Raw genomic sequence first — 23,245 nt, 5'->3', positions numbered from 1 at the left:
TGCAAAACCATACTACTCTGCCAAACCCACTTCCACTCTCCATCCAATGATTGGACGGGATCCCTGCTGCGTAATTGGGGGAGGAGTTAAAGGTTTCTTTTAAAAGTTGTATCAGGTACTGACCAACACAGTACTAGTGTGACAAATCTACAGCTGACAAAATGGTCGAATGGACAGACTTCGAGCGCGCCACCATTGCGGACATCTTCTCCAAGATGAGCTATGAGACGGTGGGCCCTGCAGCCCTCACCAGGTGAGACATCTCTTCTGTTTCTGCGTGTTTTCCTTGACATGGATGTATAAAAAGCAATGCATTAACTTATTGTGAGTTCATTGTGAGTTATGCATGTGTGTCCGTGTTTCCTCAGGTGCCTCATCGTCTACCCCTGGACTCAGAGGTATTTCGGCAACTTTGGAAACCTCTACAACGCCGCTGCAATCATGGGAAACCCAAATGTTGCAAAACACGGAACCACCATCCTCCACGGTCTGGACCGGGCTGTGAAGAACATGGACGACATCAAGGGAACCTATGCAGAGCTGAGCGTGCTGCACTCCGAGAAACTGCATGTGGACCCCGACAATTTCAAGGTAAAGATGAGGATCTAATGAAAGCTGATGATCTTCTGAAACAACAACTCAAAGACCGACCAACCTTTCATGTCGTTGATGTTTCTGATGCTTGTTGTGTTGCAGCTCCTGGCCGACTGTCTGACCGTTGTGGTTGCTGCTCAGTTTGGCAAAGCCTTCACTGGTGAAGTCCAGGCAGCTTTCCAGAAGTTCCTGGCCGTGGTGGTGTCCTCTCTGGGAAGACAGTACCACTAGAGAGCTGCAACAGAAGACCTTCATGTGCTGATCATGAAAAACTCTGTTTTTTGTCATGTCTCAAAGGCGTAAATCAATAAAACAATGAGCATTTCAACAACCTCTCTCAGTCTGTCTTTATGGTCAAATCAGGGCGATGTAAAAGTAAAAGCCTTTTTTCACAATATTGCATATGCTCAGGGGAGGAAGAGGTATTTAAAACCATTCCAAGTGTCAATATGGATGTAAAAGTAAGATAAGTGAAAGTCCTTCATTAAATGTTTGAATTAGGAAATGTACATCAGTATTATCAGCATCATGCACTCGAGTATCAGAAGTAAAAGTACATGCAAAATGACCACTTTTAAAGTGTTAAATTATGATGCATTATAATAAATACATAGTTTATTATTAAAATACACACATTACGGATATGGAGTATTATGGGTGTTTTTGTAACTGTTATTTATATAAATATTTTCTCTGTTGGGTAGAAAAGAGGCTAAAATATTCAAGTAAAGTTGAAAGACCATAAGAACTGTCTACTATATATTTAAACACAGTGTACTAGCCAGAAGGCTCTGACTTTGTCCTTGTTTGACCTGACACTAGCCTGATGATTGAATGCTGATTTAGCCCAAACGTATGGATATTATGCAGAAACAGGGCCTGGGCACACCCGGGCCACATCCCAGATAGGCCTCAAAATATTTGGACAGCTTCCAAATGTTATGCTGCAGCTTGCATGAGATAAACGTCTCAAGATGGCTCAAAAAATAGTTTGGAATACTCCACAAACCCACAAGTTAATCAGGTTATTTCCAAATGTTTTGTTATGAAATTCAAGAACTCACAATGTAGTGTGCATATACTTTAATTATCCAAAACGACATATTCCAGAGACAGCGTTCTGGCACTGAAACGAGCAGGAAGAGAAATTGGAATTCAAAAGTTTATATTAATTGGCCATAAATTGTTATGGCCAATTAATATAAGCTGTGTTCGAGCTTAATACCTGTTACAGATTTTTACACAACATCTGCAGAGCTAACAGGAACCTGAATGTCATCTTTCAAAAAAGTTCTCATTAATGGTGTTCAATCGCCCCAAGTTCTCCTACACAACCTCCCTCCTCCGTTCTCCACACTGGCTCCTGTAGGAGCATCCAGTTACAGACTCTGGTGCGCAGGCTGAAAACTCACCTCTTCAAGAAGTACTACCCTGAGCCTTCCTCGTAGCACTTATTGTATTCATATTAGTTTGTTGCACTTATTGTATTCATATTAGTTTGTTGCACTTATTATATTCATATTAGTTTGTTGCACTTATTATATTCATATTAGTTTGTTGCACTTATTATATTCATATTAGTTTGTTGCACTTATTATATTCATATTAGTTTGTTGCACTTATCCTATTCGTAGTAGTTTGTAGCACTTATTATATTCGTATTAGTCTGTTGCAATTATTGTTTTCGTAGTAATCTGCCTCTGCACTATACTTCTGCTCTGGTTTATGCTCTTAGATGCTTGTTTAAGAAAGGAGATGCACTTATGACTTCTGGTGACTAGTAGTTCTCTTGAATACCTATGTTGAATACACTTATTGTAAGTCTCTTTGGATAAAAGCGTCTGCTGAATGACTGTAATGTAATGTAATGTAATGTAATAAACTCATTCAAAAACTGATTTTGTCTCTGATTTTAGAGTTGCTTGTCCTTAGTAACAAAATACATTTTACTTTTTACTTTTACTGAGATAAAAAAACATATAATGATGTCGTTACCAAAATATGATACAAGACAGTACAATTAAAATAACTTGAATCAAAACTTGAATCAAAATCAAAATACTGATTTAGAGACCAGATCGGACAAAAACACGGGCGGATGAACCTTGTAAACATTCAAAAAGCAGCATACCTATTTAAAAAGGATAAGCTCTGCAATAAATGAACATAAAATGTGGAGACCAACCTAAAGGTCATTCAAGTGTTCTGCCAGTCACACATGCTTATCTGAACAAGTACTGGATGCTTTAAAGGGAGGATCCGCTCAGAGCTGATACAGAGAGAACATTTATCTGTGTGCTTCAAGCTGACGTTTTATGTCGATTTCAATAGCAGTTGACTGCTAGTGAAGCAGCTGAATGGGGATGAACCTCCCAGTTACAAGAATCATAATTCATTAAAAAGTGTGAGGAACGAATGAAATGACACAGTGATGATTGAGCCTGTTCCCCACTGATGAAAGTATTGCAATATGTATATAATTGCAGTATTACGAATTGGGTCTGTGCTGGGTCATACCCGATTTATGCACTTCGACAATTGTTAAAGCACCCCAGTATGCAGAAATATTATAATACATCATTTTAGAATGTTGAAGAAATAACAAATGTATACTGCATGCATAGTAAAAAAAAATAGACTAAATAAACTTTGAGCACAATTTCTTTGTTTTCACTCAAATTCTTAATGAGCTTGGGGTATAATTGACCCCACATCAAGTTCAACATCCATACAACTAATAACCCCCGACCTCTCTCATTACAGGTCTGTCTTCTTCTCTCATTATTATATATTAATATTAAAGTTACTCACCTTATTTAACATACAGGTCCTTTTTTTAAATCCTAAAGAAAATGAATAAACGACAAAAAATCCCATATTCTCCTGATCGACTTCAGCAGCGATGGTTTCCCTTTTTCCAGACTGGGTCATGTCCAGTCAAACATGCAAAAACACAAACATTTATCCAACAGCAGTCCACTTGTATTTATTGGGAGGGGTTCTCATTAGACTTGGCTTGATAAAGAAAATCTCTACTATATGACGAAAGTAACGACTACTGGCAGTAACTCAGACAACCCCATGACTAAGCTATTGGCACAATCCTTGAAAAAATAAATAGTTGTAGTTCAGACACATAGGCTAACCAGGGTATATTGTTTTTACTTTGTTTCATGAGCACATCATTAATGTACTGAAAGTGTGTACTAAAATGTACTTAGAATACTAAAGACATATCAGTGCTGCTAAAGAAACAACTAAAGTGCAAGTGTACTTGACTGTACTATTTTGAATAAATATACTGAATCAGTATATATTTTTTATAATTTACTAATCCTTTACTTTTATTTAAGTTTTTTTACGTAAAGAATATTTTAATCAACTTTCAGATAACTATTTATAAACTTAAAATCGATTTGGAGTATTTTTTACAATATAATCAAAATGTTTAGATAACATATTTAAAATTTAGTTTATTAGAATTTGTAATGACTTTCAAGTTCACCTGAAATATAATTGGAAAACACTTCAATTTGAAACAAAGTTAAAACAATACTTATTAAGAATATTATTGTTGCATTGTTTATTGGCTTGAAAAGTCTATTTTTCACAGGAGTGGGCGTTTAACAGAAACACATTTTAAGATAGTGGCAGTGGCCAATCATGGAGGAGGAACCTTTGAGGAGCCCTTTCATTCCATTGTTGACCTTGGTGTTAGGGCTGTTTCTCACTGTGCCTGCGAGAATAGGAAGGAAGCGTGGGATTCAAGACTTTATAAGATAGACAATATACATGACATTAAATCCATTCATATTGATGACATTAATACAAACTCTGTACCTTTAATTGCATTCGGTTTCTCAGGGTTAAGTTGGTCCTTTACCTCCCTTCTCAGTAAGGTCAGACTAAGTCAGAGTGTCTTTCCCAAATATTAATGTGACCAGGTCCTGAATAGCAACATTCTTCTGCTGATCTGTAAAAACACAAAGAGGCGGATTAAAACTATAAATACACTACCATCATATGAGCTTGAGTGCTTTGCCAAGTACATATCAAATACCTTGGTGATATAAATACTATGCAAGTGTTAATCTCTAATGCCAACGAATTGTATGAGTCATTTTGCATACCATTTACATTTTGAGTATACTCATGTAGTAGAGTATACTTCTGTGGGGCATGAATTGTCTTGGCTTCTTGGGCATAAATACAATTATTTCTTTGTTATAGAATAATGTAAAACGGTTACAGTCTAGGTCCTTTGCTGGAACTACTTCATCAGAGTGAGAGTGATTGTGAGGATGACATCAGAATATCATCCTCACAATCCTCCTAACCCTTCAGGATCACCTTTGCAGAAAGGGTTAACCTAATTACCATATCAAGCAAATAAGCCATAGACTCCTAAAACACTCAAATCAAATGATAAGGGAATAAATGATTGTCGTTGATGAAAATATTTGATTAGATATTTGATCTTGGCATTAACTTAGTAGTTTAAATGTATGTATCATAAGTCACGAATATTCGACTTTTCTGCTTTTGATTCGATGGGTAGGAATTAAGTTCTCAATTTTTTCATTAAACCATTGGGACTAGAAAAAAGCTTAAAACACAACAAAACCTTTGGATAATGGCAGGGCAACTGCAGCGGGGCAACTGCAGAGGATAAGAAAGATAGGTTGAAATAAAAGCATTATATAAAAATAAAAAACTTAAATAAATAATATAAAGAAAGAGAAAAAGGTGACACAAATTCAGATTGAGTACATATATATATATCACAGGCTATGCTAGCTATTATGCTTTAATGGCCTTTTTGTTGGTAAAGCATTTCATAGATTTTATATACATTTGAAACTGGGAAAGCACCGTATTCTGTCCTTTGTTCTTTTTATGTCTGCCTGTGAAACACTTTGCTGCAAACACTTACCAAAAATGAATTCCATAAGTACTATAAGTTCCCAATTTAAGCTTTTGCAATTTAGAATACTTTTTTTTTTAAAAGTGCACTGAAATGCAGCTTAACGATGAACTTAGATAAAAGTACACTTTTTGTAAATATACTGCATTACACTTTTCAATGAAGATAATTTAAAGTACAATATAATAAAACACACAAATAGTGTATAACAAAGGCCTAAAAATAAGTATACATTCCATAAGCAAACTAAAATATCACTATAAGAACTCTTAAGTATTGCAGAATTGGTATATTTATTTTCTGTTGATTGAAATTGAACTTTACATTTATTTTGAAGAACACTTTTTAAAAGTACATACATAAACTTTACCTCAAGCACAAAAAGAAAGCTTGATTTCTAATTTGACCACATTTTAGTGTAAAGTTTACAACATGTTCAGCTGGGGAAAAAAGCTGTATAAGAACATTTATCTGACCTTGAACAGAGTCTGTCTCTATATTGAGCCCAATGGAACATAAATGAGATCGTCCCTGGCCTTAATTGTGTTGGAGCGCCACCTAGTGGATTGTCTATTTCCTGTCCACCATCATTCTGGCCTATTCATTAAATGGGCCATGGTTCGTATGTTATTTCAGCTTAGGTCGTCATTAAATGTATGAATTTCACCCTGTAACGCCAAAATTGCCAAAAATGTGCTGAAAACATCATTTGATTTTAGAAGTCACATTGTGGTTAAATTGTATTACCTCCTTTCCCAGACCAGGTGAGCTGCAGAATATCAAAATGTCCTGTCAAAGCAGCCTCAAATATCAGCTGACAACATTGTCTGATAATCAAGTGTTTGAAAAGTAACGTAATAGGTGCATCCAAGCCTGGCCTGGAATAATGTATTTCTGTTGTATTTCTACCTATTGTAGGTAAAAACTCTATTTTGTCTAGGGACCGGGAACACAAATAACCAGCCTGGTTTACCACACCTGGGCTGGGAAAGGCTGGGATGCAAAACTCTTCAGGTAATAAAACACGAAGATCTGTGACTTTATTGTTATCAACACATATTTTGGGCTTGGAGCTGTGCATGTTCCTCCCCTCTTTATTAACATACCACTAGAGGGCAGCTGCAGCCAATGATTGAACATGTTAAGTCATTCAATTCACTCTTGTTCTTATGGAGTAACACTTGTCTTTCTTGGTACTGTGTTTTTCTTACAAACTGTTAGCAGCTAAACCTTCTGTCGGTTGTTTACAGCACTATCGTTTTGATCCATGTTTTATTTATTTTTTGGAAAATGATACTCATCTAAAACAAATCTTTAGTCTCTTGCCTTTTACTGCATCTGCAAATGAGTACAGTTGCCTCATTTGCTTGAAACCGTAATATTAATAATAATAATTGCTAGATTTTTATAGGGCCTTTAAAGGTACCCAACACGTTACATGAGGCACAGCTGAGGGGTGTTGAAGCCAGACTTTAAAAGAGCTGTATTTAACATTCTGAACATTGATAAAGCAGCACATAAATATTGTCTATGTAAAGTATATAGTGGAGTAATGAGCAAAGAATAAAGCCCAGAGTCCAGAATGTAGTCCAGTTCCCCCTGAGGTAAATCGATATGCTCCCAACCTCCCACACCTTGCACCCCTAACACTCTGAGGGTGGGCTACATGTTTTACTTCTCATCATATTTGATTATAATGAATAAGCAATGCAAAATAGAAAAGCCAAATCGTGACAGTATAAAGCATATTTAGGTCGGGGTTAACATGGGTTAAGAAAGGCCAGAAGGCCCATTCTTGAGATTTAGGCCTCTCAATCTCAAAAGATGCTTTCATTGGCTAATCTGTGTTGCTGGCACAAGTGCACAGACCCTGGCCCACAAAATGACTTTGGTTATTGCCGTGCATACTTTCCTGCAGACTTCAGTCCAGATGTTTTTGTTTTAGTTGACAAGTTCTGGCAAAGCGTCACTTGGGCTCGTCCTAGTCCTCTAACATGATTTTGATTCATAAATCTCTAGAAATAAAGTTACACTGTGGCTGCATCCCCTCCTTTTTCAGATCAGGTGAGTAATTCACACACCAGTCAAAGCAGAACATCTGCTGGCAACACCTTAAAAGGTGGATACATTATTCATCAGTACTGAATTCTCAATTTAGATAGAAGTCTATGATGATAAAAGTCATGTGAAAGTATAACAACAACCAGAACAACCTTAATAAGTGTGCCACACTTGGCATTTTCATTTTTCTCAGTCACTATTGTGTACTGCTGATAGTTAAACAAACCTTGTAACATTTTCCATATATGTGCATTTCAAACTGCACTATTTAGAAATACAATACAAATTGTATGGTGATAGTGGACAAACAAAGATAATTGTACTGAACCACAACCAGTCTGTTTGTCTGTCAGGCACATTCCAGACGTCATTCTACTGTTATCAATGTTGCAGATCCATGACACAGTAGACCGCCCATCCAATCACATGCTTTTGGGAGGGGAGCGGGGTGGCTTTAAAAACAGCATCTGTTGTCTGAGAGCACAAGATCTACTGACACGTACAGGACAATCTAGAGCCGGCAGAATGGTTGAATGGACAGACTTCGAGCGCGCCACCATCGCGGACATCTTCTCCAAGATGAACTATGAGACCGTGGGCCCTGCAGCTCTCTCCAGGTGAGTCCTAACTCTGCATTAACAATGTGTGCTTGAGACGAAATACTTAACCATAACACTATCTTGTAATTTTGCATAATGTGCTTCAGATAATATAATGTTCATTTCATAGATTTCATCTCCACATCCAACCCTTTAACATTCATGTTTGTTCCTCAGGTGTCTGGTCGTCTACCCCTGGACTCAGAGGTATTTCGGCAACTTTGGAAACCTCTACAACGCCGCTGCAATCATGGGAAACCCGATGGTTGCAAAACACGGAACCACCATCCTCCACGGTCTGGACCGGGCTGTGAAGAACATGGACGACATCAAGGGAACCTACACAGAGCTGAGCGTGCTGCACTCCGAGAAACTGCACGTGGACCCCGACAATTTCAAGGTAAAGATGAGGATCTAATGAAAGCTGATGATCTTCTGAAACAACAACTCAAAGACCGACCAACCTTTCATGTCGTTGATGTTTCTGATGCTTGTTGTGTTGCAGCTCCTGGCCGACTGTCTGACCGTTGTGGTTGCTGCTCAGTTTGGTAAAGAGTTCACTGGTGAAGTCCAGGCAGCTTTCCAGAAGTTCCTGTCCGTGGTGGTGTCCTCTCTGGGAAGACAGTACCACTAGAGAGCTGCAACAGAAGACCTTCACATGCTGATCATGAAAAACTCTGTTTTTTGTCTCAAAAGCAAATAAAACAAAAAGTAAATACATCAAGTTGTTTCTCAATGTTTTTTTAAAACCAAATATAGACGTAAACATGAAAAATAGTGTATTTTAAATAAATAAAACATGAAGACTGTCCTTTAGAGAATATGGTGAACAAAAGCGATGATGAAATGTTTTACAGTGGATGAACAATCTAAAAAAAAATGAACGAAAGAGGATTCAAAATATAAGAAGATGAAACATTATTATGTTATTGTTGGATAATTATATTGGAAACAAATGAGTGTTGCCTTTATTTAAATGAATAGCTCCACAAGAATATAGTGTTGCTAATAAATGCTGATGCTCAAGGTTAATAAAACAACAACAAGAACAACAAAACAATAATATAATTATAAATAATAATAATAATTATTATTATTATTATAATAATTATAATAATTATAATATATCCTTTGTCATGGCTCACAGTTGTCACGTTTTAAACATCGACACATAAAGAGTTAATCTATTTTAATATTCTGAGGAAAAAACATTGATTTCACCAAAATAATGTTTTTGTTTTAAGGACATATTTGATGTGTCTTAATTTATTTTGTTTTCTAAAATATGTGAATAATGAAAATGTAATGAATTATTAAAATATCCCTATAAGTTTAACGTTATAAGTAGGGCTGCAACTAACGATTGATTTCATTGATTACTCTGCAGATTGCTTTGTAAATTAATCAATTAATAGTTTAGTCTATAAGAAGTCAGAAATAGAGGCTCTGAGGTGACTTCTTCAAATGTTTCGTTTCGTCTCACTGTCAGATATTCATGTCACATATAAAATTGAGAAACAGAATAACTTCTGGTCTTTGAGAGAATCCCGAAACAATTGATTTGTCTGAACAATAATGTTCAATGATCAAAATAATTCACAATTAATTTTCTATTCATGCTCTGCACAGTGAATCGACAAATTGTTTCGGCTCTGTTGTTAAGCTGAGTGTAAGAAGTGACTTGCTTGATCAACTCTATGACACAAACCCTCACAAAGAAACCAGAAAACAACGTTTGCTTTGCTTTACGCATGAATGCATTTATTGATCACTCTGCACTGTAAGCTCATGCTGCAGCCTCCGTCATCTTCTGCTGCTGTTTATCGGTACTTCTCAGCCAGGGCCAGAGACAGAGCAGCCAGGAACTTGTCCAGAGCCACGTGGATCTCAGGGGTGAAGTCGTTGGGGAACATGATGGCCATGACCACGAGGATGTTGTGAGAGAGAATCTGTGAAAAGAAAGCAATCACACAGATGTTATAAATATATATTTATGGAGGTTTTTAGCTTCCATCAATCACACATGGAGGCATCATGTACATGACAACAACAGATGAACCTGTTTCAGGTCTGGAAGCCATCAGCGATCTACGTCAGAGGAACATTTCATATGACTGGCTATTATCTTCTAAAGACTTTGGCTCTGCACCTTGAAGTTGGCAGGGTCCACGCGCAGAGTGAAGGCATGCAGCTCACTGAGGCTCAGAAGACCTGCTTTCAGGTCGTCGATATTCTCCACAGCACTTCCAACTCCAGCCATCACAGTGATTCCGTGCTTTATGGCAGAGGGAGAGGTGGGGCTCGTGTCCTTCCAGTGGGAGAAGTAAGTCTTGGTCTGCGGGTACACCGTCAGCATCCTGGGTAACAACAAATAAAAAGCGAGTGATGCATTTATTAATGAATCAGTAAATGTTGGAGCAGGTTACATCAGTGAGTTTGTTGTCATAGTTACCTGGCCACAGCTTCGGTGCCGATGTCCCCTGCCTTTCCAGACACTTTAGCCCAGAAGGCTCTGACGGCCTCCTTGTCCTTAGCAGTGAGAGTGGTCATCTTGGAGGTAGAATGAGTGTTGCTGAATGCTGTGATGAGCCGAGACTCAGAGGGTTTTTATGCTTGAAACAGAGCATGGACACACCCGGAACCTCCTCTAAGATATGCTGCACGAGGCGTTCCACGTTATGACACAGCCTCCAAGAGATAAACAGAAACTATCTTCTCATTGTGGAGCTTCTTTGAATTTGACGCAATCTTTTTAAATCATCAGCATTCATGATTGTATGCTTTAGAAATCCTTTTTAAAAGTTTCTATCAAACAGTGGAGGAATGAATATTCAGAGATTTTACTTAAAAAGTAAAAGTCCATAAGTATTAGCATCGACATGTACTTAAAGTACCAAAAGTAGCAGTAAAAATGCCCCATTTCAGAATCATGATTATATATATCACTGTGTTAAAAAATGTGATATTATAAAGTGTCCATTATTGGTAAAGGTGGGGCTGATTTTAATGACTTTATAATGCTGGGTAGATTAATCTATTGTATCATTGATTAGTTGGTTTTTCATTAATAATCTGCATCTGCAAAGCAACCAAAGTTTTCAAATAAATATCGTTGAGTAAAAAGTAGGACTACAATATTTGCCTTCAAAGTTTAGTGGATGGAAGTATAAGATAGCAACTAAGCAGAACCTGAAAACTGTAATTAAATACAGAAATTGATATTAGACTACTTAAAGATTTCCTTTTGAAATATAGTGAACTATTGTGGGGTAGGAAAGATGCTGAATTTAAATATTAAATACAGCATTAGCACTGTATACCACATATATATTGTATTTTTTTAATTGCACAAATGAAGAGCTAATCCTATTGACATATTAGTCATATTCATGTTTGTGTGTGTGTGTGTTTCAACTTTAAACATCATATTCAGTCGTAAGCTTCTACTTTGACATTTAAAATGTATTTTAGATTGAGAGTTATGCTGTGAAAACAAACGTATACTAATGTTCGACAGAAGTGATTCAGGAGATCGTTCAACATTGTGCAGATAAATTTAAAGCTCGCTGTCCGAGGTGCTGATGCTGAGGCCTCCGAGGAGGTGGGAGCTGTCCGAGGCCCCGCTGTTCTGCACACTGACGGAGGCTGTTATTGAGCCATTGTCCGTCTCTGGGTAACACACTGGCATGTTTTCTTTCATCTCGGTTTTTTACAGTGGTTGTATCTATCAGATACAGCTGCTGAAGGGTAGCTATACTTTACAGCCAGGCTATTCCTATTTCTTCTGTCTCAGAGATAACTAATCTAGGCGGAGAAGATACGCCCTTCTGCTGTCATTGGTGCAAATCTATAACACAGAACTTGGCCTGCCCACCCACCGCCCATCCAATCACATGCTTTTGGGAGGAGAGCTGGGTGGCTTTAAAAGTTGCGTCTGTTGTCTGACAGCACAGCATTTACTGACACGTACAGGACAATCTAGAGCCGGCAGAATGGTTGAATGGACAGACTTCGAGCGCGCCACCATCGCGGACATCTTCTCCAAGATGAACTATGAGACCGTGGGCCCTGCAGCTCTCTCCAGGTGAGTCCTAACTCTGCATTAACAATGTGTGCTTGAGATGCAATACTTAACCATAACACTATCTTGTAATTTGGATAATGTGCTTCCGATAATATAATGTTCATTTCATAGATTTCATCTCCACATCCAACCCTTTAACATTCATGTTTGTTCCTCAGGTGTCTGGTCGTCTACCCCTGGACTCAGAGGTATTTCGGCAACTTTGGAAACCTCTACAACGCCGCTGCAATCATGGGAAACCCGATGGTTGCAAAACACGGAACAACTATCCTCCACGGTCTGGACCGGGCTGTGAAGAACATGGACGACATCAAGGGAACCTACACAGAGCTGAGCGTGCTGCACTCCGAGAAACTGCACGTGGACCCCGACAATTTCAAGGTAAAGATGAGGATCTAATGAAAGCTGATGATCTTCTGAAACAACAACTCAAAGACCGACCAACCTTTCATGTCGTTGATGTTTCTGATGCTTGTTGTGTTGCAGCTCCTGGCCGACTGTCTGACCGTTGTGGTTGCTGCTCAGTTGGGTAAAGAGTTCACTGGTGAAGTCCAGGCAGCTTTCCAGAAGTTCCTGTCCGTGGTGGTGTCCTCTCTGGGAAGACAGTACCACTAGAGAGCTGCAACAGAAGACCTTCACATGCTGATCATGAAAAGCAAATAAAACAAAAAGGAAATAAGCAAAGTTGTGTCTCAATGTTTTAAAAACAAATCAAAAATAGATATAAAGATAAATAATAGTGTATTTGACATTTAAGAAAAACATGCAGACTGACCTTCAGTGAAGATGGTGAACAAAAGTGCTGATGAAATGTAGTTAAAGTGGATAAATGATCTTAAAAGATATTAATGAAAACACAAGAACATGAAACACCGTCATATGCGTTTAAAATGAACAAAACAATGTTCTGATTGAACTCCTGTTGCTGTCATTGTTGTTATAACTATATTGGAAACAATAGCATGTTGCCTTTATATAAATAAATAGCTCCATAGAATATACTGTTGTCATTAAATAGTCATGAAAAGCACATTCTAAAGGGAAATGTTGACAAAATGTCAGGTTTACTGTATCTCAAGTCATTTTTGCTGCTTTCTGACAAAATGATTAATCAAATGTCAAAAGTTGTATAAACAACAATAACAAAATAATAATAATAGTAATAATAATAACTCCTTTGTCATGGCTCACACTTGTAACATTTTGAAAATCGCCAAATAAAAAGTTCATCTATTTTAATATTCTGAGGAAAAAACGTTGATTTCACCAAAATAATGTTTTTGTTTTAAGGACATTGGGTATTTGAAGTTTTGTACTTTCTTTTGTTTTTCTAAAAGTCTATGAATTATGAAAATATAGTAAATTTAACATTAAAATTATTGCTGCAAGTAACGATTGTTTTCTTCAATTACTCTGCCGATCTTTTGGTCAATTAATCGTTTATTCTATAAAATGTCAGGATCTAAAGGCTCTGAGGTGACGTCTTCAAATGTTTTGTTTTGTCTCACTGACAGATAATATTTCACAGTGATATAAAACTGGGAAAGAGAGCAAATTCTGACATTGGAGAGAATCTGAAACAATGAATGTTTGGGCTTTTTGTCTAAACAATAATGATCGATGATCAAAATAATTCACAATTAATTTTCTATAAATTTATTGCACAATGAATGGACTAATTGTTTAGGCTCTATTGTTAGTAAGTGTAAAACGTGACCTTCTCGATGTTTTAAGTCTGCTTTGTGCTGTAGATGTGACTTTTGATCAACTCTATGACACACAAACCATCAAAACAATAATACAAAGAAACCAGAAAACAACTTTTGCTTTGATTTACGCATGAATGCATTTATTGATCACTCTGCACTGTAAGCTCATGCTGCAGCCTCCGTCATCTTCTGCTGCTGTTTATCGGTACTTCTCAGCCAGGGCCAGAGACAGAGCAGCCAGGAACTTGTCCAGAGCCACGTGGATCTCAGGGGTGAAGTCGTTGGGGAACATGATGGCCATGACCACGAGGATGTTGTGAGAGAGAATCTGTGAAAAGAAAGCAATCACACAGGTTTTTAGCTTCCATCAATCACACATGGAGGCATCATGTACATGACAACAACAGATGAACCTGTTTCAGGTCTGGAAGCCATCAGCGATCTACGTCAGAGGAACATTTCATATGACTGGCTATTATCTTCTAAAGACTTTGGCTCTGCACCTTGAAGTTGGCAGGGTCCACGCGCAGAGTGAAGGCATGCAGCTCACTGAGGCTCAGAAGACCTGCTTTCAGGTCGTCGATATTCTCCACAGCACTTCCAACTCCAGCCATCACAGTGATTCCGTGCTTTATGGCAGAGGGAGAGGTGGGGCTCGTGTCCTTCCAGTGGGAGAAGTAAGTCTTGGTCTGCGGGTACACCGTCAGCATCCTGGGTAACAACAAATAAAAAGCGAGTGATGCATTTATTAATGAATCAGTAAATGTTGGAGCAGGTTACATCAGTGAGTTTGTTGTCATAGTTACCTGGCCACAGCTTCAGTGCCGATGTCCCCTGCCTTTCCAGACACTTTAGCCCAGAAGGCTCTGACGGCCTCCTTGTCCTTAGCAGTGAGAGTGGTCATCTTGGAGGTAGAATGAGTGTTGCTGAATGCTGTGATGAGCCGAGACTCAGAGGGTTTTTATGCTTGAAACAGAGCATGGACACACCCGGAACCTCCTCTAAGATATGCTGCACGAGGCGTTCCACGTTATGACACAGCCTCCAAGAGATAAACAGAAACTATCTTCTCATTGTGGAGCTTCTTTGAATTTGACGCAATCTTTTTAAATCATCAGCATTCATGATTGTATGCTTTAGAAATCCTTTTTAAAAGTTTCTATCAAACAGTGGAGGAATAAATATTCAGAGATTTTACTTAAAAAGTAAAAGTCCATAAGTATTAGCATCGACATGTACTTAAAGTACCAAAAGTAGCAGTAAAAATGCCCCATTTCAGATTCATGATTATATATATCACTGTGTTAAAAATGTTGATATTATAAAGTGTCCATTATTGGTAAAGGTGGGGCTGATTTTAATGACTTTATAATGCTGGGTAGATTAATCTATTGTATCATTGATTAGTTGGTTTTTCATTAATAATCTGCATCTGCAAAGCAACCAAAGTTTTCAAATAAATATCGTTGAGTAAAAAGTAGGACTACAATATTTGCCTTCAAAGTTTAGTGGATGGAAGTATAAAATAGCAACTAAGCAGAACCTGAAAACTGTAATTAAATACAGAAATTGATATTAGACTACTTAAAGATTTCCTTTTGAAATATAGTGAACTATTGTGGGGTAGGAAAGATGCTGAATTTAAATATTAAATACAGCATTAGCACTGTATACCACATATATATTGTATTTTTTTAATTGCACAAATGAAGAGCTAATCCTATTGACATATTAGTCATATTCATGTTTGTGTGTGTTTCAACTTTAAACATCATATTCAGTTTGTCGTAAGCTTCTACTTTGACATTTAAAATGTATTTTAGATTGAGAGTTATGCTGTGAAAACAAACGTATACTAATGTTCGACAGAAGTGATTCAGGAGATCGTTCAACATTGTGCAGATAAATTTAAAGCTCGCTGTCCGAGGTGCTGATGCTGAGGCCTCCGAGGAGGTGGGAGCTGTCCGAGGCCCCCGCTGTTCTGCACACTGACGGAGGCTGTTATTGAGCCATTGTCCGTCTCTGGGTAACACACTGGCATGTTTTCTTTCATCTCGGTTTTTTACAGTGGTTGTATCTATCAGATACAGCTGCTGAAGGGTAGCTATACTTTACAGCCAGGCTATTCCTATTTCTTCTGTCTCAGAGATAACTAATCTAGGCGGAGAAGATACGCCCTTCTGCTGTCATTGGTGCAAATCTATAACACAGAACTTGGCCTGCCCACCCACCGCCCATCCAATCACATGCTTTTGGGAGGAGAGCTGGGTGGCTTTAAAAGTTGCGTCTGTTGTCTGACAGCACAGCATTTACTGACACGTACAGGACAATCTAGAGCCGGCAGAATGGTTGAATGGACAGACTTCGAGCGCGCCACCATCGCGGACATCTTCTCCAAGATGAACTATGAGACCGTGGGCCCTGCAGCTCTCTCCAGGTGAGTCCTAACTCTGCATTAACAATGTGTGCTTGAGATGCAATACTTAACCATAACACTATCTTGTAATTTGGATAATGTGCTTCCGATAATATAATGTTCATTTCATAGATTTCATCTCCACATCCAACCCTTTAACATTCATGTTTGTTCCTCAGGTGTCTGGTCGTCTACCCCTGGACTCAGAGGTATTTCGGCAACTTTGGAAACCTCTACAACGCCGCTGCAATCATGGGAAACCCGATGGTTGCAAAACACGGAACAACTATCCTCCACGGTCTGGACCGGGCTGTGAAGAACATGGACGACATCAAGGGAACCTACACAGAGCTGAGCGTGCTGCACTCCGAGAAACTGCACGTGGACCCCGACAATTTCAAGGTAAAGATGAGGATCTAATGAAAGCTGATGATCTTCTGAAACAACAACTCAAAGACCGACCAACCTTTCATGTCGTTGATGTTTCTGATGCTTGTTGTGTTGCAGCTCCTGGCCGACTGTCTGACCGTTGTGGTTGCTGCTCAGTTGGGTAAAGAGTTCACTGGTGAAGTCCAGGCAGCTTTCCAGAAGTTCCTGTCCGTGGTGGTGTCCTCTCTGGGAAGACAGTACCACTAGAGAGCTGCAACAGAAGACCTTCACATGCTGATCATGAAAAGCAAATAAAACAAAAAGGAAATAAGCAAAGTTGTGTCTCAATGTTTTAAAAACAAATCAAAAATAGATATAAAGATAAATAATAGTGTATTTGACATTTAAGAAAAACATGCAGACTGACCTTCAGTGAAGATGGTGAACAAAAGTGCTGATGAAATGTAGTTAAAGTGGATAAATGATCTTAAAAGATATTAATGAAAACACAAGAACATGAAACACCGTCATATGCGTTTAAAATGAACAAAACAATGTTCTGATTGAACTCCTGTTGCTGTCATTGTTGTTATAACTATATTGGAAACAATAGCATGTTGCCTTTATATAAATAAATAGCTCCATAGAATATACTGTTGTCATTAAATAGTCATGAAAAGCACATTCTAAAGGGAAATGTTGACAAAATGTCAGGTTTACTGTATCTCAAGTCATTTTTGCTGCTTTCTGACAAAATGATTAATCAAATGTCAAAAGTTGTATAAACAACAATAACAAAATAATAATAATAGTAATAATGATAACAATAATAATAATAATAATAATAACTCCTTTGTCATGGCTCACACTTGTAACATTTTGAAAATCGCCAAATAAAAAGTTAATCTATTTTAATATTCTGAGGAAAAAACGTTGATTTCACCAAAATAATGTTTTTGTTTTAAGGACATTGGGTATTTGAAGTTTTGTACTTTCTTTTGTTTTTCTAAAAGTCTATGAATTATGAAAATATAGTAAATTTAACATTAAAATTATTGCTGCAAGTAACGATTGTTTTCTTCAATTACTCTGCCGATCTTTTGGTCAATTAATCGTTTATTCTATAAAATGTCAGGATCTAAAGGCTCTGAGGTGACGTCTTCAAATGTTTTGTTTTGTCTCACTGACAGATAATATTTCACAGTGATATAAAACTGGGAAAGAGAGCAAATTCTGACATTGGAGAGAATCTGAAACAATGAATGTTTGGGCTTTTTGTCTAAACAATAATGATCGATGATCAAAATAATTCACAATTAATTTTCTATAAATTTATTGCACAATGAATGGACTAATTGTTTAGGCTCTATTGTTAGTAAGTGTAAAACGTGACCTTCTCGATGTTTTAAGTCTGCTTTGTGCTGTAGATGTGACTTTTGATCAACTCTATGACACACAAACCATCAAAACAATAATACAAAGAAACCAGAAAACAACTTTTGCTTTGATTTACGCATGAATGCATTTATTGATCACTCTGCACTGTAAGCTCATGCTGCAGCCTCCGTCATCTTCTGCTGCTGTTTATCGGTACTTCTCAGCCAGGGCCAGAGACAGAGCAGCCAGGAACTTGTCCAGAGCCACGTGGATCTCAGGGGTGAAGTCGTTGGGGAACATGATGGCCATGACCACGAGGATGTTGTGAGAGAGAATCTGTGAAAAGAAAGCAATCACACAGATGTTACAAATATATATATATGGAGGTTTTTAGCTTCCATCAATCACACATGAGGGCATCATGTACATGACAACAACAGATGAACCTGTTTCAGGTCTGGAAGCCATCAGCGATCTACGTCAGAGGAACATTTCATATGACTGGCTATTATCTTCTAAAGACTTTGGCTCTGCACCTTGAAGTTGGCAGGGTCCACGCGCAGAGTGAAGGCATGCAGCTCACTGAGGCTCAGAAGACCTGCTTTCAGGTCGTCGATATTCTCCACAGCACTTCCAACTCCAGCCATCACAGTGATTCCGTGCTTTATGGCAGAGGGAGAGGTGGGGCTCGTGTCCTTCCAGTGGGAGAAGTAAGTCTTGGTCTGCGGGTACACTGTCAGCATCCTGGGTAACAACAAATAAAAAGCGAGTGATGCATTTATTAATGAATCAGTAAATGTTGGAGCAGGTTACATCAGTGAGTTTGTTGTCATAGTTACCTGGCCACAGCTTCAGTGCCGATGTCCCCTGCCTTTCCAGACACTTTAGCCCAGAAGGCTCTGACGGCCTCCTTGTCCTTAGCAGTGAGAGTGGTCATCTTGGAGGTAGAATGAGTGTTGCTGAATGCTGTGATGAGCCGAGACTCAGAGGGTTTTTATGCTTGAAACAGAGCATGGACACACCCGGAACCTCCTCTAAGATATGCTGCACGAGGCGTTCCACGTTATGACACAGCCTCCAAGAGATAAACAGAAACTATCTTCTCATTGTGGAGCTTCTTTGAATTTGACGCAATCTTTTTAAATCATCAGCATTCATGATTGTATGCTTTAGAAATCCATTTTAAAAGTTTCTATCAAACAGTGGAGGAATAAATATTCAGAGATTTTACTTAAAAAGTAAAAGTCCATAAGTATTAGCATCGACATGTACTTAAAGTACCAAAAGTAGCAGTAAAAATGCCCCATTTCAGATTCATGATTATATATATCACTGTGTTAAAAATTATGTGATATTATAAAGTGTCCATTATTGGTAAAGGTGGGGCTGATTTTAATGACTTTATAATGCTGGGTAGATTAATCTATTGTATCATTGATTAGTTGGTTTTTCATTAATAATCTGCATCTGCAAAGCAACCAAAGTTTTCAAATAAATATCGTTGAGTAAAAAGTAGGACTACAATATTTGCCTTCAAAGTTTAGTGGATGGAAGTATAAAATAGCAACTAAGCAGAACCTGAAAACTGTAATTAAATACAGAAATTGATATTAGACTACTTAAAGATTTCCTTTTGAAATATAGTGAACTATTGTGGGGTAGGAAAGATGCTGAATTTAAATATTAAATACAGCATTAGCACTGTATACCACATATATATTGTATTTTTTTAATTGCACAAATGAAGAGCTAATCCTATTGACATATTACTCATATTCATGTTTGTGTGTGTGTGTGCGTTTCAACTTTAAACATCATATTCAGTTTGTCGTAAGCTTCTACTTTGACATTTAAAATGTATTTTAGATTGAGAGTTATGCTGTGAAAACAAACGTATACTAATGTTCGACAGAAGTGATTCAGGAGATCGTTCAACATTGTGCAGATAAATTTAAAGCTCGCTGTCCGAGGTGCTGATGCTGAGGCCTCCGAGGAGGTGGGAGCTGTCCGAGGCCCCCGCTGTTCTGCACACTGACGGAGGCTGTTATTGAGCCATTGTCCGTCTCTGGGTAACACACTCATGTTTTCTTTCATCTCGGTTTTTTACAGTGGTTGTATCTATCTGATACAGCTGCTGAAGGGTAGCTATACTTTACAGCAAGGCTATTCCTATTTCTTCTGTCTCAGAGATAACTAATCTAGGCAGAGAAGATACGCCCTTCTGCTATCATTGGTGCAAATCTATAACACAGAACTTGGCCTGTGTCCTCCCAATCACATGCTTTTGGGAGGAGAGCTGGGTGGCTTTAAAAGTTGCGTCTGTTGTCTGACAGCACAGCATTTACTGACACGTACAGGACAATCTAGAGCCGGCAGAATGGTTGAATGGACAGACTTCGAGCGCGCCACCATCGCGGACATCTTCTCCAAGATGAACTATGAGACCGTGGGCCCTGCAGCTCTCTCCAGGTGAGTCCTAACTCTGCATTAACAATGTGTGCTTGAGACGCAATACTTAACCATAACACTATCTTGTAATTTTGCATAATGTGCTTCAGATAATATAATGTTCATTTCATAGATTTCATCTCCACATCCAACCCTTTAACATTCATGTTTGTTCCTCAGGTGTCTGGTCGTCTACCCCTGGACTCAGAGGTATTTCGGCAACTTTGGAAACCTCTACAACGCCGCTGCAATCATGGGAAACCCGATGGTTGCAAAACACGGAACAACTATCCTCCACGGTCTGGACCGGGCTGTGAAGAACATGGACGACATCAAGGGAACCTACACAGAGCTGAGCGTGCTGCACTCCGAGAAACTGCATGTGGACCCCGACAATTTCAAGGTAAAGATGAGGATCTAATGAAAGCTGATGATCTTCTGAAACAACAACTCAAAGACCGACCAACCTTTCATGTCGTTGATGTTTCTGATGCTTGTTGTGTTGCAGCTCCTGGCCGACTGTCTGACCGTTGTGGTTGCTTCTCAGTTTGGCAAAGCCTTCACTGGTGAAGTCCAGGCAGCTTTCCAGAAGTTCCTGTCCGTGGTGGTGTCCTCTCTGGGAAGACAGTACCACTAGAGAGCTGCAACAGAAGACCTTCATGTGCTGATCATGAAAAGCAAATAAAACAAAAAGAAAATAAGCAAAGTTGTGTCTCAATGTTTTAAAAACAAATCAAAAATAGATATAAAGATAAATAATAGTGTATTTGACATTTAAGAAAAACATGCAGACTGACCTTCAGTGAAGATGGTGAACAAAAGTGCTGATGAAATGTAGTTAAAGTGGATAAATGATCTTAAAAGATATTAATGAAAACACAAGAACATGAAACACCGTCATATGCGTTTAAAATGAACAAAACAATGTTCTGATTGAACTCCTGTTGCTGTCATTGTTGTTATAACTATATTGGAAACAATAGCATGTTGCCTTTATATAAATAAATAGCTCCATAGAATATACTGTTGTCATTAAATAGTCATGAAAAGGACATTCTAAAGGGAAATGTTGACAAAATGTCAGGTTTACTGTATCTCAAGTCATTTTTGCTGCTTTCTGACAAAATGATTAATCAAATGTCAAAAGTTGTATAAACAACAATAACAAAATAATAATAATAGTAATAATAATAACTCCTTTGTCATGGCTCACACTTGTAACATTTTGAAAATCGCCAAATGAAAAGTTAATCTATTTTAATATTCTGAGGAAAAAACGTTGATTTCACCAAAATAATGTTTTTGTTTTAAGGACATTGGGTATTTGAAGTTTTGTACTTTCTTTTGTTTTTCTAAAAGTCTATGAATTATGGAAATATAGTAAATTTAACATCAAAATTATTGCTGCAAGTAACGATTGTTTTCTTCAATTACTCTGCCGATCTTTTGGTCAATTAATCGTTTATTCTATAAAATGTCAGGATCTAAAGGCTCTGAGGTGACGTCTTCAAATGTTTTGTTTTGTCTCACTGACAGATAATATTTCACAGTGATACAAAACTGGGAAAGAGAGCAAATTCTGACATTGGAGAGAATCTGAAACAATGAATGTTTGGGCTTTTTTGTCTAAACAATAATGATCGATGATCAAAATAATTCACAATTAATTTTCTATAAATTTATTGCACAATGAATGGACTAATTGTTTAGGCTCTATTGTTAGTAAGTGTAAAACGTGACCTTCTCGATGTTTTAAGTCTGCTTTGTGCTGTAGATGTGACTTTTGATCAACTCTATGACACACAAACCATCAAAACAATAATACAAAGAAACCAGAAAACAACTTTTGCTTTGATTTACGCATGAATGCATTTATTGATCACTCTGCACTGTAAGCTCATGCTGCAGCCTCCGTCATCTTCTGCTGCTGTTTATCGGTACTTCTCAGCCAGGGCCAGAGACAGAGCAGCCAGGAACTTGTCCAGAGCCACGTGGATCTCAGGGGTGAAGTCGTTGGGGAACATGATGGCCATGACCACGAGGATGTTGTGAGAGAGAATCTGTGAAAAGAAAGCAATCACACAGATGTTACAAATATATATTTATGGAGGTTTTTAGCTTCCATCAATCACACATGGAGGCATCATGTACATGACAACAACAGATGAACCTGTTTCAGGTCTGGAAGCCATCAGCGATCTACGTCAGAGGAACATTTCATATGACTGGCTATTATCTTCTAAAGACTTTGGCTCTGCACCTTGAAGTTGGCAGGGTCCACGCGCAGAGTGAAGGCATGCAGCTCACTGAGGCTCAGAAGACCTGCTTTCAGGTCGTCGATATTCTCCACAGCACTTCCAACTCCAGCCATCACAGTGATTCCGTGCTTTATGGCAGAGGGAGAGGTGGGGCTCGTGTCCTTCCAGTGGGAGAAGTAAGTCTTGGTCTGCGGGTACACCGTCAGCATCCTGGGTAACAACAAATAAAAAGCGAGTGATGCATTTATTAATGAATCAGTAAATGTTGGAGCAGGTTACATCAGTGAGTTTGTTGTCATAGTTACCTGCCCACAGCTTCAGTGCCGATGTCCCCTGCCTTTCCAGACACTTTAGCCCAGAAGGCTCTGACGGCCTCCTTGTCCTTAGCAGTGAGAGTGGTCATCTT

The 23,245-nt window shown here is 38.3% G+C and overlaps 8 protein-coding genes across 10 annotated transcripts; 4 read left to right on the top strand and 4 right to left on the bottom strand.

Annotated features, from left to right (window-relative positions):
* The first annotated feature begins 110 nt into the window (after positions 1-110).
* Positions 111-925, top strand: LOC129098726 (hemoglobin subunit beta-2). The gene is made up of 3 exons (XM_054607815.1): positions 111-253; positions 369-591; positions 697-925. The coding sequence occupies exons 1-3, from the start codon at positions 162-164 to the stop codon at positions 823-825; spliced, it is 444 nt and encodes a 147-aa protein (XP_054463790.1). The 5' UTR covers positions 111-161; the 3' UTR covers positions 826-925.
* A 7,154-nt stretch (positions 926-8,079) lies between these two features.
* On the top strand, positions 8,080-8,861 carry LOC129098562 (hemoglobin subunit beta-like). The gene is made up of 3 exons (XM_054607597.1): positions 8,080-8,196; positions 8,356-8,578; positions 8,684-8,861. Exons 1-3 carry the CDS (start codon positions 8,105-8,107, stop codon positions 8,810-8,812), a joined length of 444 nt encoding a protein of 147 aa, XP_054463572.1. The 5' UTR covers positions 8,080-8,104; the 3' UTR covers positions 8,813-8,861.
* A 1,098-nt stretch (positions 8,862-9,959) lies between these two features.
* LOC129098564 (hemoglobin embryonic subunit alpha-like) lies at positions 9,960-10,728 on the bottom strand. The gene is made up of 3 exons (XM_054607600.1): positions 10,631-10,728; positions 10,328-10,535; positions 9,960-10,127 (listed from the first exon to the last, which is right to left on the bottom strand). The coding sequence occupies exons 1-3, from the start codon at positions 10,726-10,728 to the stop codon at positions 9,999-10,001; spliced, it is 435 nt and encodes a 144-aa protein (XP_054463575.1). The 3' UTR covers positions 9,960-9,998.
* Positions 10,729-12,147: 1,419 nt separating this feature from the next.
* LOC129098563 (hemoglobin subunit beta-like) lies at positions 12,148-12,901 on the top strand. Its single transcript, XM_054607599.1, has 3 exons — positions 12,148-12,262; positions 12,421-12,643; positions 12,749-12,901. The coding sequence occupies exons 1-3, from the start codon at positions 12,171-12,173 to the stop codon at positions 12,875-12,877; spliced, it is 444 nt and encodes a 147-aa protein (XP_054463574.1). The 5' UTR covers positions 12,148-12,170; the 3' UTR covers positions 12,878-12,901.
* Positions 12,902-14,131: 1,230 nt separating this feature from the next.
* Positions 14,132-14,875, bottom strand: LOC129097986 (hemoglobin embryonic subunit alpha-like). Its single transcript, XM_054606923.1, has 3 exons — positions 14,778-14,875; positions 14,475-14,682; positions 14,132-14,299 (listed from the first exon to the last, which is right to left on the bottom strand). Exons 1-3 carry the CDS (start codon positions 14,873-14,875, stop codon positions 14,171-14,173), a joined length of 435 nt encoding a protein of 144 aa, XP_054462898.1. The 3' UTR covers positions 14,132-14,170.
* A 1,418-nt stretch (positions 14,876-16,293) lies between these two features.
* Positions 16,294-21,251, top strand: LOC129098534 (hemoglobin subunit beta-like). 3 transcript variants are annotated; one of them, XM_054607551.1, is made up of 4 exons: positions 16,294-16,408; positions 16,567-16,789; positions 16,895-16,921; positions 20,939-21,239. In XM_054607551.1, the coding sequence occupies exons 1-4, from the start codon at positions 16,317-16,319 to the stop codon at positions 21,149-21,151; spliced, it is 555 nt and encodes a 184-aa protein (XP_054463526.1). In that variant the 5' UTR covers positions 16,294-16,316; the 3' UTR covers positions 21,152-21,239. The 3 variants fall into 3 exon arrangements, with proteins under 3 accessions (XP_054463526.1, XP_054463528.1, XP_054463527.1); XM_054607553.1 differs by lacking the exon at positions 20,939-21,239 and having other exon boundaries at positions 16,895-17,047; XM_054607552.1 differs by lacking the exons at positions 16,294-16,408; positions 16,567-16,789; positions 16,895-16,921 and adding an exon at positions 20,488-20,602 and having other exon boundaries at positions 20,762-20,984; positions 21,090-21,251.
* LOC129098535 (hemoglobin embryonic subunit alpha-like) lies at positions 18,302-19,070 on the bottom strand. The gene is made up of 3 exons (XM_054607554.1): positions 18,973-19,070; positions 18,670-18,877; positions 18,302-18,469 (listed from the first exon to the last, which is right to left on the bottom strand). Exons 1-3 carry the CDS (start codon positions 19,068-19,070, stop codon positions 18,341-18,343), a joined length of 435 nt encoding a protein of 144 aa, XP_054463529.1. The 3' UTR covers positions 18,302-18,340.
* A 1,222-nt stretch (positions 21,252-22,473) lies between the features above and the next one.
* On the bottom strand, positions 22,474-23,242 carry LOC129097978 (hemoglobin embryonic subunit alpha-like). Its single transcript, XM_054606908.1, has 3 exons — positions 23,145-23,242; positions 22,842-23,049; positions 22,474-22,641 (listed from the first exon to the last, which is right to left on the bottom strand). Exons 1-3 carry the CDS (start codon positions 23,240-23,242, stop codon positions 22,513-22,515), a joined length of 435 nt encoding a protein of 144 aa, XP_054462883.1. The 3' UTR covers positions 22,474-22,512.
* Positions 23,243-23,245: the final 3 nt, after the last annotated feature.

The sequence above is a fragment of the Anoplopoma fimbria genome, chromosome 11, assembly GCF_027596085.1.
Source record: "Anoplopoma fimbria isolate UVic2021 breed Golden Eagle Sablefish chromosome 11, Afim_UVic_2022, whole genome shotgun sequence".
Taxonomy (NCBI): domain Eukaryota; kingdom Metazoa; phylum Chordata; class Actinopteri; order Perciformes; family Anoplopomatidae; genus Anoplopoma; species Anoplopoma fimbria.
Note: the sequence above shows the minus strand (reverse complement) of the source record. Positions and strands in the feature narration are given on the sequence as shown.

Coding starts and splice junctions, on each gene's coding strand:
- LOC129098726 (XM_054607815.1), top strand. CDS start 162: ATGGTCGAATGGACAGACTTCGAGCGCGCCACCATTGCGGACATCTTC. Junction 254..368: donor GGCCCTGCAGCCCTCACCAG/GTGAGACATCTC, acceptor GTGTTTCCTCAG/GTGCCTCATCGTCTACCCCT. Junction 592..696: donor TGGACCCCGACAATTTCAAG/GTAAAGATGAGG, acceptor GTTGTGTTGCAG/CTCCTGGCCGACTGTCTGAC.
- LOC129098562 (XM_054607597.1), top strand. CDS start 8,105: ATGGTTGAATGGACAGACTTCGAGCGCGCCACCATCGCGGACATCTTC. Junction 8,197..8,355: donor GGCCCTGCAGCTCTCTCCAG/GTGAGTCCTAAC, acceptor TTTGTTCCTCAG/GTGTCTGGTCGTCTACCCCT. Junction 8,579..8,683: donor TGGACCCCGACAATTTCAAG/GTAAAGATGAGG, acceptor GTTGTGTTGCAG/CTCCTGGCCGACTGTCTGAC.
- LOC129098564 (XM_054607600.1), bottom strand. CDS start 10,728: ATGACCACTCTCACTGCTAAGGACAAGGAGGCCGTCAGAGCCTTCTGG. Junction 10,536..10,630: donor GGCACCGAAGCTGTGGCCAG/GTAACTATGACA, acceptor GTTGTTACCCAG/GATGCTGACGGTGTACCCGC. Junction 10,128..10,327: donor TGGACCCTGCCAACTTCAAG/GTGCAGAGCCAA, acceptor TTCTTTTCACAG/ATTCTCTCTCACAACATCCT.
- LOC129098563 (XM_054607599.1), top strand. CDS start 12,171: ATGGTTGAATGGACAGACTTCGAGCGCGCCACCATCGCGGACATCTTC. Junction 12,263..12,420: donor GGCCCTGCAGCTCTCTCCAG/GTGAGTCCTAAC, acceptor TTTGTTCCTCAG/GTGTCTGGTCGTCTACCCCT. Junction 12,644..12,748: donor TGGACCCCGACAATTTCAAG/GTAAAGATGAGG, acceptor GTTGTGTTGCAG/CTCCTGGCCGACTGTCTGAC.
- LOC129097986 (XM_054606923.1), bottom strand. CDS start 14,875: ATGACCACTCTCACTGCTAAGGACAAGGAGGCCGTCAGAGCCTTCTGG. Junction 14,683..14,777: donor GGCACTGAAGCTGTGGCCAG/GTAACTATGACA, acceptor GTTGTTACCCAG/GATGCTGACGGTGTACCCGC. Junction 14,300..14,474: donor TGGACCCTGCCAACTTCAAG/GTGCAGAGCCAA, acceptor TTCTTTTCACAG/ATTCTCTCTCACAACATCCT.
- LOC129098534 (XM_054607551.1), top strand. CDS start 16,317: ATGGTTGAATGGACAGACTTCGAGCGCGCCACCATCGCGGACATCTTC. Junction 16,409..16,566: donor GGCCCTGCAGCTCTCTCCAG/GTGAGTCCTAAC, acceptor TTTGTTCCTCAG/GTGTCTGGTCGTCTACCCCT. Junction 16,922..20,938: donor CCGACTGTCTGACCGTTGTG/GTTGCTGCTCAG, acceptor CACAGAGCTGAG/CGTGCTGCACTCCGAGAAAC.
- LOC129098535 (XM_054607554.1), bottom strand. CDS start 19,070: ATGACCACTCTCACTGCTAAGGACAAGGAGGCCGTCAGAGCCTTCTGG. Junction 18,878..18,972: donor GGCACTGAAGCTGTGGCCAG/GTAACTATGACA, acceptor GTTGTTACCCAG/GATGCTGACAGTGTACCCGC. Junction 18,470..18,669: donor TGGACCCTGCCAACTTCAAG/GTGCAGAGCCAA, acceptor TTCTTTTCACAG/ATTCTCTCTCACAACATCCT.
- LOC129097978 (XM_054606908.1), bottom strand. CDS start 23,242: ATGACCACTCTCACTGCTAAGGACAAGGAGGCCGTCAGAGCCTTCTGG. Junction 23,050..23,144: donor GGCACTGAAGCTGTGGGCAG/GTAACTATGACA, acceptor GTTGTTACCCAG/GATGCTGACGGTGTACCCGC. Junction 22,642..22,841: donor TGGACCCTGCCAACTTCAAG/GTGCAGAGCCAA, acceptor TTCTTTTCACAG/ATTCTCTCTCACAACATCCT.